We start from the raw sequence: 13,197 nt of genomic DNA on the forward strand, positions 1-13,197 counted from the left end.
AGCCTAGGTCCCAAGAGGCAAAGGGGTTACACTAATAGCCCCAAGTATTCCTACATACCTCTATAATTTATAAACACATACAGTTTTGGCTAAAATATCTGTAAGACGAACAGAAGTATCCACAAAAATGTATAAGATAATAAGTAAAACTACAGTCATCCTGGTGATTCATAGAGAACAAGCTTACAATGACTAGGGGAGAAAAAAAAGAGCTGTAGTACTTCCATGACATCTGTTTTTGCAATCTGTCATACATGAGAAAGTCACGTGCAGAGAACCTCAAACATGTCATTGTTTACAAGCCAAAAATAAAAATGCTGATCTACAAATGGGGAAGATAACCTAAGCATTATTGTATATACATTTAATCCCTGTGTATACACACTTAACTGTTCATTTAGTACTGGTCCCTAACTGCTGCTGTTTCAAAGTATTTAGATTTTAAATAATGTCACTTTGACTAGTGAAGAGTGCCGTGATACCCACTAGAGGGCATAATAATTCAATTAAAGTGAGACAGCCTTACTGCCTGCTACAGGAAACAAGCTGCAGAGACAGCCAGAAAAGAAGAAAACAAACAAGCAAACAACAAAAAAACCCACACTAAACCAATTGTAATATTGAGCATTTCTGCAAGCATCTGTCTCCTGCCACTTTCGAACATATTTTCACATAAACAACTGGAAAAGCATTATTTGAAAACATCACAAAATATACCCAGCATGGCCCAATACCAGAACGTAGTATAGTAAAAATGTGTTTTGAAAGCATTTTGTAAAGCAGTAAGCCTGTGTACCTAGTTCATCACCTGTGCTACGCTGAAAGTCAATGACTGACGCACAGCACTGCTTAAGACTCCTCATGACAGTCACTTGACAGGCAGGTAGAATTCAGTAACATTGGTAATTAACCCAAGAAACTTTATGAAATATTACAAACACAGACACAGACCTTTGGATTACTACAGTAGGCTGGAAGTATGCATACCTGTGTGTGTACAGACACACATACACACATATACATATAAATAAACATACATACCAGGACTGAAAAAAAACTTCAGTGGGTTCAAAGCGCAACAGCCCACCTGCTAAGCAAACTCCAGCTAAAAACAGATTTGTCAACAAGTACTTTCACCATTGCAAGACTAGGGGGCAATTTTTAGAGATCTACATGGACTAAGCTCAGCGTAACACTGTCAATAAGAACCAAGACGCCTTCAAGATGAAGACAAAGCATAGATAGAACAAGGACTACTTTATGTTTTTATCACGTCTAGTAGTAGTCAGTAAACACGCTCCTCAGTAACTAGAGCTGCAATTTCTAGTACTTTGGGCTACACTAGCTCCTTCTCCCTGAGATATCAGCAGCTATTGCCACCTTTTCGTTTTTGTTGCCTTTCTTATAATTAAAAATAACAAAACCAAAGTGTGGCTGGAAAAACATAGCCATAATAAATGCCCAGATTTTCTTTTTTTTTTTTTTAAGTGCTAGCATATCAGAGGAGAGTTCCCTGGATTAAATGCTAATTATGGCTGTAACTTTTTACATAAGGGAGGCTGGGTACTGAAAATAAAGTCGGTGGCAGCCGGGGGCAGGGAACCGGCTGGTCCCTCAGACGCAGCAGGAGCCGAGGGGGTGAAGCGCCAGCATCTCTTACCCACTTATCCAGAGGAACCTGCGTCAAGGAGCCGGTGCCCTGGTAAAGATCCAGGCTGAGCTGCTCCAGGCTCAGCTTCTCCTGCAAGAAGTGGCCCAGGTACCTCTGCAGCAGGTACCTGCAGGCCCTCTTCTTGATGGACTCCGAGAAAGGCCACGGCATGGCGGCTGCGCGCCGGGGGCCGCTGGGCCAGGCGGCGGGACGGGGTCGGGGCCGGGGCTGGCCCCTCCAGCGGGCGGAGAGAGAGAGGTGAGCCGCCGGGCTCAGCCTCACCCCTCAGCGCGGGCTACCGCAGGGGCTTCCCGCTGCCAGGCGGGACTTCCCACTGCCGGGCGGCGCCCCCGCCGCCCCTCACACCGCCGGCGGGGCGGCACTGCCCCCCCTCAGGGCGAAGAGGCGCTGACAGGTAGCTCCATCCTCACTCGGACACCGTCGCCGCCATCTTCTCGGCGGCCCGCGAACGCGGAGGGGGCCGCCGCACCGCGCTGCGGCGCAGAACGGTGCGCGGAGCGGGGGAAGGGGCTGGGGTCCGGCGGGCGGGCGAGCGGACCACCCCGCGTCAGCTCCCCACCGCCGGCAAGGGCGGCCGGGCCGATCCGGGCTGTTTGTCTCCTTCCTCCCCGCGCACCCCCCCACACCGAACGCCGTCACCGGCACCGTGACGTCCGCGCGGAAGTGGCGTCGCCGAGCGGAGGAGGCGGGGGCGGAAGCGGCCGCAGGAGGTGCGTGAGGGGGCGGTGTCGCGCCGGAGGGGCCTCCGCTGCTGGGCGGCGCCGGGGGGAGGCAGCGGGTGCTGGGAGCCGGCGGGTGGCGGTGGGGGTCGCCTCTCTAGTGAACGGCCCCGGGGGAAGCAGCAGGGCGGGTCGCTCTCCGCCGGCAGGGCGGAGCGGCAGACGCCGTTGTGTCCGGAGCCGTTCGGGGTCGGGCGGCGGGGCCTCGGCCGCCCGCCGCCGGCACTGGTAGGTGGGCTCCCGGGGCGCGGCGGTGCCGGTGGGGGTGGCGCCCTGCTCCTGCCCGCGCTGCTCGGGGCAGCGGCGTGGGTGTGATCCGTGGCTGTTTTGCTGTCATGAAATCGGAGCGATGCACTGCGAATGGGAGGCTGCGCAGCTCGGTAGCCACCTCCCCTGTTGCCTTCGGTTTCTTTGGAATTTGTTTGTAGGTCCAAGGTGGGATTTGTTAGGAAGGGATGAATCTCATGCTGTGAATGTCCTGCGTGTTGCAGATCGGTTACTGCCGGCCCCCATTCCCTCCTGGCGGCAGTGCTCAGCTGCCAAAGCACTCGGGGCAGCGTCCTAAGGGGCTCTCCCTGCTGGCCTTAGGCAGGTTCCCCTATGGGTGTAAGTTAGCTGAGGCCTCATGGTGACACTGGTACCTGAGGGGCAAATGCCGGAGCCGCTGTGCTAAACCCCCCAGAGTCTGTCCCTTTTTGGTAACAGTTGCTTGCAAAGGCCAGCTATGTATGTCTTTGAAATGTATTGACAGTTGTGCATAGAAGCTTAACAAGATAATTGTTCTTTAGTGACTGTAAACAAAAAGCTGCTGTTAGTATGTCTTTACAGTCTCTCATAACCCATTTAGTTCACAGACTTTTCTTTCTTAAATTCACCAACCATAGGTTTTTATTTTCTACAGCTATTGATTTCAGTTTTTCCAGGCATGACTTGTCTTCCTGCTGCATTCTGGATCAGCAAAGTGCAGAATTAATTACTGCTGAATCATAACAGAGTCTTATACAACAGAATGCGAGTTACTTGCATAAGAAGAAACTTCAGTGGTACTGATTCTGCTTTTATGTGCTAATGTAATCTTACTAAGCAGTTGTTCTCAACATCTTGGTTTTGAGTTCTCTGGACTGTCATTTAATGAGTTATGGAAGTCACTGGGTCTCATATTTTCCTTTTTTTGGACAATGTTAAATATGTCTGCTTAAGATATATCTCGTTTTATAGTTTTAATATATATTGAGTGTAGCGGTGTGACAAATCTAAAATAAGTGTTTCCATATGCAGAATGGAGACTGACTGCAACCCTATGGAGTTACCCAATAATACAGGTTTTGAAGAGGATTCTGATTATAGAGACTTCGAAGGAACAGATGTGAAAGATATGAGACTAGAAGCCGAAGCTGTTGTGAATGATGTTCTGTTCGCTGTCAGCAACATGTTTGTCTCAAAAACCCTTCCCTGTGCAGAGGATGTGGCATATATCAATGTGGAAACCAGGGAAAGGAACAGATACTGCCTGGAGCTCACCGAAGCAGGACTCAGGGTAAACTAATTTGTTTATAATTTCTTAAGCCTCTTTGTTTTGAACAATGATCATGTTTAAAAAGTGCCTAGAGAAATACTTCAGTGACACCAAAAGAGCATACATATTTCTCTTGTACTTTTATGAAAGCCTGTTTTACATGTTTTCTCCTAGAAAGTGGAACTTTAACTAGTTACTTCCCACAAAGCAAGAAGGGAAGTTGATGAAAAAATTGCATTTATTTGGGACACAAAGTGATGAAGATTGAAGCGGCAATTTGGTATAGGCATGTCAGTCTTTGGGTTTCTTGGGTACCCAGATAAGTCAGTAATATAGCATGTATACAACTCCTTTTTACACAATTTGCATTTTTTGTGCAAACATATAGATGTAAGACTTCTTTTCAAAGGTAGATTTTATGAATATTCTGAGTTCTGGACAAAAGGTAGTTGCAACTATCTAAATACTGTATTGCCACTAAGCCCCATAGTAGAAAGCACAGATTGTGATTTAAATCCAGTATCTTTTGTTCTCACATTACTGTACTACCCTGACTGGCAAAGTTAAATGTTGTGATATCTGTTTCCCATTGCAAGGTGATCCTAACCACAGAAATTTAACCAGTGGTTTCTTTGTTGCAGGTAGTAGCTTATGATTTTGATCAGACTGATGACAGATTGCAAACTCCATACCATGAAACTGTCTACTCCTTATTGGACTCTCTCAGCCCTGCATATCGAGAGGTGTTTGGAAATGCATTACTACAAAGACTAGAAGCTTTGAAGAAAGATAGTCAGTCATGATTTACCCAGAAGTGAAGAAGGCTTAATGCTAGAAGAAATTCTTAGTATGCAGCACTGAGATCTTTCTTAGAAACATAATCACAAACATCTTAAGGTTCATTTCTTGCATTAATATCTAATTCATGCTCATACTGCTCTATAACATTTTGCTACAGTGGATTTGAGTATATCACAATGCTATTAAAAGCCAATTAGATAAAGTGCAAAATTAATAAACTTTTTTGTTTTATTTTTTGTTGTAGGTGAGCAAGTAAGTTGCTTCTTACAACATTAAAAAAATTTGGTCTCTTTTCAAAGTGTTGTTATCTAAAACTCTAAAAAAATGCATAGAGACTGAATGTTGCATATACAAGTAGTGATTTTCTTTTGGTGTGTGCTTACTGATAATTTTCATATCTGCTTTTTAAAATAGAAGCTAACTACTTGCTCTACCCAATTAATTAAAAATAATTGGGAAAACTACTGTTCTGCAAAGAACAGAATTTCAGCTTGATTTGCTATACATAAATCTGAAAATTCTCAGCTTTGGTAACAAGAAAGATGGTTCTTGAACAGTTGAGCATTGCTTATATACTGACAGTATCTGAGTTAAAAGCAAGGCTCAGTATTATTTGATCTATGGCAACCAGCAAACTCAAAATAATAAATGCTAATATATGAATGTATTGTCTGAATTGCAGATGAGTTAAGCACAGAATTAGGATGTAATGGGCTACATTTCCTAAAGATGATGTTATATATGCTATATATATATATATATGTATGCTATATTGTAACCGTTTGGGAGGCTTGGAAGACATTTTAGCCTGTTTACTATTCTGAATGTGTTTACATGATGTACAGGATATACCCAAGAGTATTTTTGCTTCAGCCTTTACTTTCTATAATACAGTACTTTGGTACTCCCCGTTTTTCACATTTTCTCTCTCGATTGTACAGTGTCCTCTCCTAATGAATAAGAAGTAAGCACTGTAATGTTAATTGCATTGTATTGGTTTGAAACCAAAGGCTGTATGAAATTTGCTAAGACTGATAGAAACTGGAAGATAACTTGTATTTTCTACTTAAAACTGGTACAAATCTCTTTATAAATCTATTGTTCTGCTGTAACTTTTGAAATATGTACTGAATGGTAGACTTTGTAAAAATTACAGTTGGTTAGAAACACCAGTACTGTTGAACTAACATTCTGTGACGTTCATCCTTTTTGTATTCTTGTATTATTCAGTATTTGTGCATCTTACTTAAATAATCCTGCCATGATTCCGCCATGCTTTTGTGACAAGTACATGCAGTAGCTTTTTTGGAGCCACACTTAGGGATACATTGATTTTCATGAAGTCAGATTCCAGTTGACTTTAGTAGAGCTATATTGACTTCTACCTGCTAAGGATTAGTCATATTAATTGGAGAAGCCTAGAGCTTTTGTAATAGCTTTGGGGTAGTGATGTACAACTATGACTGACAAGACAACTGTAGTTAGTGCTTCGGTTTTCCAGAGCTTAATTTTGTCTTTTATTATCTTTTTAGGTTGAAACTTCTGATATTAATCCTCTGCCCTAGGGTATGCTTCCATGCTCTAAACATTGTTCATAGGCTCTCTTTTGCACACAGGTCTGTGGCACGTGGTTAGTCCTCTGTGAGGAGAATGTACTTTACCAAATCTATATTTGAATATTTTCCCTTGCAACTAATTTAGTTGTTCAATTTCAATGACTAAAGCATTAAAGAAATGCACCAGTGTGTTGTAGTTTTCCGGGTGCGGGGGGGAGCTACTGGAAAAGGGGGAGTGAACAACCAAAGTCATCATGCCCATAAAAAAATCTTAACTATCAAATAGTTAACGAGTATTTGAAAACCTTTGGCTGCAAACTTGTACCTGCTGAAACTTTGTCATGAGAGAACAAGGTAGGTGATTGTAAAGAGGGACTTGGAAAGGAAGTGTTAGAAATACAAGTGGAAAAATGCCAAAGCAAATGTGACATTGCTAAGATTTTTTTTTTCTTCGACATCTTTAAAATGATTTGTCATTTTGCGTGCTTATTATAAACCTAAGCTGAGAAATATTTTCAAAATGGGCGTTTTGTAGGTGTTACCAGAAGAAACTTCTGTTGTTTCTGATAACATACTGCAGGGTTAACTCAAAAATGGAAAAGCTATGTCATTCCACTATGTCTGGGTTTATGAGTATGAAGAAAACGCTCTCCAGTCCCTATACTTAGGCATTGCTGCCAACATGGAGGGAGCTTCTCTGAAGCACTGACAATGGAGAATTTCAGTAGAGTGTCAGAGCCTTAGACTGTCAGTTGTTTTCATTACCGGACCCCCTGAAGGAGTGCTGCTGGGCCTAGCATAGCTGTTAACCTATGAATTACTTTAAAAGCCTCAAAGCCTGCCTGCTACCTGAAAGGATGTCTAATAACCTAATTAAAGCTATTTTTGTCTCATACATTTGTCCGGTTTAGCGTCTACAAGTCAGGAATAAGGTCCCTAATTTATTGACTGCCGCTATCCCTATTTGTCCTAGGATAGATTGAATTAGGTATTAAAAAAGGGTATACGTACACACTAAACGCCTGTTCTACCGACGGCGGTCCTTCCCAGGGCAGCTGCCCCCCCCGAGCCCCCCGCGCTCGGTAGGCAGGCAGGCCGGCAGGCCGCACCGCTCCGCGCCGGCTGCTGGGGTAGGCCGCACCGCCCAGCCCCGCCACGCCCCGCCACGCCTACTGCGCAGCCGCCGCAGGCCGCGCCGTCGCGTAGCAACGGGCCGCGTCCTCGGCGCAGGCTGTGGCGATGGCGGCGGGGCCGGCGCGGAGCCGGCGGGTCTTCCTCAACCACCTCGACTCCTACTGCGGCCGCAGCATTGGCGAGGTGACCGCGGGGGGCGGCCCGCAGCTGGTCGCGGCCGCGGCTTCTTCCTCAGCGGTCGCTGCCTGAGGCGCCGCCGCCCTCCCGCCCTCCCTAGCCCCTCGCGGCGAGCGCCCGCCTGAGCCCTCGGCCGGCAGCGCGGCAGGGAGCCGTAGCTGGCCTCCAGGCAGTTCGGCCGGGCGGGAAGCCAGCCGGGTAGCTGGGGTCACCTAAAATAGCTGCTAAGGAGAGGGACTGGAGGCAAGAAGGGGTTAAGATAGGAAGGAGAAAAAATGGGTGTTAGGAGCAAGAGGTGTGGATAAAGCAGGTTGGGACACCTCAGCCAACAGCTGATCACTGTGGAGAGAGATAACATCTCTCTGAGGTAAGGCTTGCCTGAGGAGCCAGGTTGCAGAGAAGAGGCACCTAGGACTCACCAGCACCTTCGACTTTGAGGCACAGGACACAAGTCAAGACAAAACATTACAGCTGAGGTCGAGGAGTCCATGGCGTTTTCCTGTTCAATGGAAAGCTGTGTTCTGAGCTACGTTAACTACAACAGGATCAGAGATAGTCAACAGAGTGCTGGTGTCTTCCCAAGACCATGAGCAGCTGTGTAGGATTCAATATATATTTGCATACAAATGTGTGTCTTGTATATTGCAGTATTTATCCAGATGTGTTGTTGGGGCATCGCTTGAAAGCATAGATGAAGAAGAGGAGGAGGAAGATGAAAATAATTCAGTTGCTGAAGTTTCTAGTAGGCCAAAGGAGGGAGTCTACCAAGTAGTGGGTACCCTTTCTAAACCAGAGAGTACTAAACCATGCTTTGCAGAGGAAACATATGCAGTAAGTAAAAGTCTTGTTTCAGGTTGCCATTAGACAACATTAGAAATATTGCAAGTCATGTAAAAATGACCTGCATTAATAAAACGGTCTTTTGTTGCTGCTAGAAGCTATACACATATATTTTATTCCTTCTGCTTCCCGCACACTGTTGTCTCCTCCCTGCTAGGTCTGATACAGCAGATAGTAAAAGGAAGGAACTCAGACTCAAAATAAGATTTAAAAAAAAATAGTTATGGACAGGACATCATCTATCATGATGATCCACAGGTCTGCTTTCTTTTTCCCTCAAAACACAAAGTTCGGTATCTCTCTTGTCTCCTCTGTGTCCTTTATTACCATTTTAAAGGTAGTGGTGCTGGAATCAAACTTAGTGTCACCCTTCTTAACTTTCACTGAAATCACAGCTTTCACTAGCAGCTAATTGTTCTGAATACCTACATCTTTGTATAAAGGTATGTCCAGAGTTTAGTTAACTAGAAGAGGCTTACTTTTAAGAATGTCATTGCTTATTGCTTGATTTAGTTTTCTGAAATTAAAATTGCCTCTAACTGTCTCAAATTGATTATCCAGAATCTCCTCAAACATTTGCAAGTTTTGATTTAAACGTCTATACAGCTGAGCTGTTCAATCAGAAATTTATAGCTGGCAGTATTTAATCTTAATCACTGCTCTTGCCCAAAGTGTTTGTTGGACTTACTGAAGTGATGCAGACAACCTGCATTTAACAAAAAGGACAGGATGTTATTTTGCAAGGAAATAGACATTTTTTAATATCTTCTGCATTCTGCCAGCTGATCCTTGTTTAAAATACCTATAAAAGTCATAGATATTTTTTTATACTCACAATTGCACTGAAAATATGAATCCTAAAATACCACTAAAAATTGTGCATCTTTTTGAACTATATTAATGTGTACTGTAAATTAGAAGTTTCAGCTTTTAATTTACATTTCATCACCTTATTTGTGTCTGACAGATAAAGTTTGATATTAGTCTTACGAATTAGTCCAACATCCTAGTGTTAGAAAACTACATTCTATCAGTAAGTTAAACTTGCAAAGAGAAGGAATTTTGGATTATTTTTTTATTTCTTTTTAAAATGACAGATTCTAACTATTTTTTGTCCCAGGTCTCTTCTCGAAAAGAGCTCCTAAGTCACTTGCTTGAGTGTGAGATTGTTTTATATAATATCACTGAGGATGCAAATCAAATTGAGGAAGCAACATGGGCTGCTTCTGGTTAGTATAGCTATCAACTGAACAGAAAATTGGTTGCTATGCAGCCATCAGAATAATGACATTATCTGGGATTTACCATAAATGTATAATGAAATTATCTGTGATTTATAGTCTACTGTAATATAAAACTGGGTTCCTTGATGGAGAAATGTTGCATGAATTGTTCAATTAATTAGCAAGGGACCATGGAATGCACTCTAGCATTCATAAGCTAGAGAAGCTGTCATGGAGTGGTCCAACACTTTAAATGACATATCTGTGTAGGCAGTTATTTCCCTAAATAACTATCAACCATCGTCTTATCTATTTGCATTGGGAGGTGGGTAGAAAATTTGCTCCTGTGATATTCAAATAATGTTTCAATATTTTATATAATTATTTTAAATATATTTTGACTTAAAAGTCCAGCAAAAAAGTACTGCTAACAGTCTTTCTGAAACTTTCTCCTGATTGTTATATCCAAATTCTAATGGGCATCTGGAATCTTTTTATGGTGACAATGCAATATTGTTCTTTATATGATAGTTAAACTAAATTATGCTTTCCTGTTTATAGTATAAATACTTGGATAACATCATACGTTTTAGAGGACTCAACAAAACACAACCCACATTTAATTATTTTGCTCTAAATTAAAATAAGGAAGCTTTACTTGAATTTTGTAGATTTTCTGTTTCAATTATGAAAAAACCCACACTTTTATTTTCTTTCAGTATCTCAGCAGTCAATAAAGAGGAATCATTTCCTAATATAGATGGTTTCTTTTTTTTTTCCCCCCATGATATGTAGCTCTTCAGAGATTATGTTGATTCCAAATAATTTGATTCTTTATTACCATTATTTGTCTATTTGTTTTCTTTCCTGATTTATTATCTTTATTTTATACCAACTCAAATAAAGAGTATTTGCTTAAAAATACATATGACATAGGATGCTTAATAAATGGTATAAATGTCTATACAGGAGCTTTATACAAAAGCAAAAATACAGTTTGAGTAATACAGTTTACAATAAATTAAATTGTTTGCTTTCATTCAACAGCCCTACATATGGAAATAGAGCATTTTGCAACACCAAAGTTATTCATCCTCATTTCAACAATAATGAGCTGGGCAAAAAGCAAGCCCCCTGACCCTGTAAGTAATGTGAAAACATAAATTTTTTTTAACTTAATATTTACATTTAATGGAAAATATTAATTAAATGCAATTAAACAAAGTATTTCAGTACGTACTTCAACAATAGCTGATAAAGTTAGTATCAGCAAGTGTGTTTCTTCTCATGAGCCTTTCACCCTGAACCACTACTTACAGCCAAAATTGTTAAATTTATTCCACTGGACAGAGAAGTTTAGACACTGGGCTACAATGATACAGGCAGACATTAGGGACTGCTTGGACAAGAGGTAAGACCTATGCTAATCACAATATACACTGTCCTTCAGTCATTAAAAAATCCCATATTTACTACATGTTTAATGAAATACATATTTAAATCAGTGTATAGACAGTTAAATAGATACATCTTTATATCTATATATGTTAAGTATTGTCAGGAACCCTGTGGGACGCTTTGTAGTATGCTATTGCAATTCTCAAATTTAGTCTTACAGAAATTGTGCACGTTAATGTTATCTGTAGCAGTTGTCAGAGTTTTTCAAGCTTGTGTAATGCTGTATATAATAAAAACTCATTTTTTAAAATATAAAAAGTAGTTTTAAATCTTTTGCTATGAAAATTAAAATTGAACTATTGACATTTTCAAAATGTTGAACCTCAAGTATCAGAATCAGAAGTTTTAAGAATTTCAAGTTAAAACAAAGTTAAAACTTATTTTAAAAATATTTTTTAAGAACTTATTTTAACCATCTAGGCCTTTGAAAATTGTTCTGTTTTGAGACATATATAACAGTCACATTTTTTCCTTCATAGGAAGATCCTGAGATTCCTTTTACTGATGAAGATTATCGCAGAAGAAAATCTCATCCTAACTTTATGGATCACATAAATGCTGAAAAACTGATTCTGAAACTTGGGAAAACTGTATGTAAATAACTTTTTTGTAAAAATAGGTTGTTTGGTCTTCTTAGAGCATTATCTTAGTAATGGAAATTACCAACAATTTGAATAAATTTTGGAAGTATGTTATTCTCTTGATAAATATGGATAACATAAATTATTAATAAAATATCAAGTATAGAGAAGACTATAATGTCTTTTGAAACATGAGTGTCTGCATAATACAAATCCTGAATTCTGTCTGTTTTCCTTAGGTAGTGAGTAAATCATGCTTATCTCATTTAAAAAATATATTGTTTCGTTGGTTGTATCAGAGAAAATCAAAGCTGAGGCCTGTGTGGGGAAAGACTTGAGGATGAAAGAATGTAGAGGAAAAGGATATTAGTGTAGTTTTAAAGAAAAGCAGCATCTTTAGACATTAGCAAGCTACGTTAATATTATGTCTCATTTAGATACTTAGAAGATGTTCTGGCCACACCTAATGTGTTCCTGGATAGTTTGTGCTCTTGGAGCAGAGGGTTTGTTGACTTTTATTCCACCCTATAATTCACTTTAAAATCATGGCCATAGAGCTGACACAGAATAACGAGAATATATGTTATCACTTTATATGTGTTTTTAAATCAATTCCTTCAACTTTGTTTGCTTTGACCTGATTAGATTATTAATCTTACTAGAGAACAGACCATGCCTCTCTCTGTAAGAGCTATTATTAAATAAATACAGTGCCTCAGATTGTGCTTCACAACTCAGGAAAATTGATGCTGTTGTCATTAGAGGTGGAGTACTGTAGAAGTTAGGAAAGAGAACTGGAAGACGATGAAATACACTGTATGATGAAGGTGTCATTTGGTCATTCTCTTTGTGCGTTTGCAACCTCCCATAATATAATTAAACATACATTGCAGAAATTTATCAGGCTAATTATAGAGGGGGAAAAAACCCTTTACTCTGATTTGAGTATACACTTGTCATCTTAAGCCCTGCTGAGAAAATAGCACTATAAATTATGTTCTATTCTAACATGGGTTTAATAGTACAGAATGCCAGTAAAATTTGGTTACAGCTTGAAAAATCAGTGGTAAATTGTTCTTACTGTGCTAACATGGAGTTATTCTATAAGACTATGGAATAACTTTCATATTTGTGATGTTAGAAACATGAGGATTGTAAACAGTGTCCAGCAAACCTTGCAATAACTTCTGTCACCAGTAACATCCAGATGAACTATTGAGTCAATTTTTCTGACTAGTCCAAAGCACTGAGTCACTACATAACAAAGGTATTAATATAATTAGCTTCTAAATGTTTGCCAGGCTGAATGTCTGTTGAGAAGACAGTGGAACAGTATGTAGCAGTATACTATAAAGCAACTTGAATATTTTCAATATACACCTCGCATTTCAAAACGAGCCCTTTTCCTCCAGAACTCCAGGGGCAGCTTCAATGGGTGTCATTGCCCCTGTTTAGTTTCCATCAGCACTTTGGAACAGGAAGGCTCCAAAGCATTTGTTCTTCTCAGCAGATAAACATTA

General features: G+C 40.8%; 3 protein-coding genes across 8 annotated transcripts in view; 2 read left to right on the forward strand and 1 right to left on the reverse strand.

Moving 5' to 3' along the window:
* The window catches only part of ATG2B (autophagy related 2B), a 49,538-nt gene extending 47,257 nt beyond the window's left edge, over positions 1 to 2,281 (reverse strand). For 2 of the 3 annotated variants that reach the window (XM_072863924.1, XM_072863925.1), the window contains exon 1: positions 1,661 to 2,281. In XM_072863924.1, the coding sequence (XP_072720025.1) occupies positions 1,661 to 1,822 (162 nt within the window). In that variant the 5' untranslated portion in view covers positions 1,823 to 2,281. The remainder of the gene's footprint in view (positions 1 to 1,660) is intronic. The other variant, XM_072863923.1, reaches the window with a different exon arrangement.
* Positions 2,254 to 6,466, forward strand: GSKIP (GSK3B interacting protein). Of its 3 annotated transcripts, XM_072863937.1 has the most exons (4): positions 2,436 to 2,619; positions 3,293 to 3,434; positions 3,670 to 3,928; positions 4,549 to 6,466. In XM_072863937.1, the coding sequence occupies exons 3-4, from the start codon at positions 3,671 to 3,673 to the stop codon at positions 4,708 to 4,710; spliced, it is 420 nt and encodes a 139-aa protein (XP_072720038.1). In that variant the 5' UTR covers positions 2,436 to 2,619; positions 3,293 to 3,434; position 3,670; the 3' UTR covers positions 4,711 to 6,466. The 3 variants fall into 3 exon arrangements, with proteins under 3 accessions (XP_072720039.1, XP_072720038.1, XP_072720037.1); XM_072863938.1 differs by lacking the exons at positions 2,436 to 2,619; positions 3,293 to 3,434 and adding an exon at positions 2,254 to 2,382; XM_072863936.1 differs by lacking the exon at positions 3,293 to 3,434 and having other exon boundaries at positions 2,438 to 2,619; positions 4,549 to 6,463.
* Positions 6,467 to 7,418: 952 nt separating this feature from the next.
* AK7 (adenylate kinase 7) overlaps positions 7,419 to 13,197 on the forward strand; it is a 28,932-nt gene continuing 23,153 nt past the window's right edge. For both annotated transcript variants that reach the window (XM_072863934.1, XM_072863935.1), the window contains exons 1-5: positions 7,419 to 7,581; positions 8,224 to 8,406; positions 9,536 to 9,644; positions 10,686 to 10,780; positions 11,576 to 11,686. In XM_072863934.1, the coding sequence (XP_072720035.1) occupies positions 7,504 to 7,581; positions 8,224 to 8,406; positions 9,536 to 9,644; positions 10,686 to 10,780; positions 11,576 to 11,686 (576 nt within the window). In that variant the 5' untranslated portion in view covers positions 7,419 to 7,503. The remainder of the gene's footprint in view (positions 7,582 to 8,223; positions 8,407 to 9,535; positions 9,645 to 10,685; positions 10,781 to 11,575; positions 11,687 to 13,197) is intronic.

Source organism: Ciconia boyciana, chromosome 6 (genome assembly GCF_034638445.1).
Source record: "Ciconia boyciana chromosome 6, ASM3463844v1, whole genome shotgun sequence".
Classification (NCBI taxonomy): Eukaryota; Metazoa; Chordata; class Aves; order Ciconiiformes; family Ciconiidae; genus Ciconia; species Ciconia boyciana.

What these genes read in the sequence shown, in the direction of transcription:
- GSKIP (XM_072863938.1), top strand. Translation starts at nt 3,671, where the DNA reads ATGGAGACTGACTGCAACCCTATGGAGTTACCCAATAATACAGGTTTT. An exon ending in TCACCGAAGCAGGACTCAGG is followed by an intron (nt 3,929 to 4,548) that starts GTAAACTAATTT and finishes TCTTTGTTGCAG; the next exon opens with GTAGTAGCTTATGATTTTGA.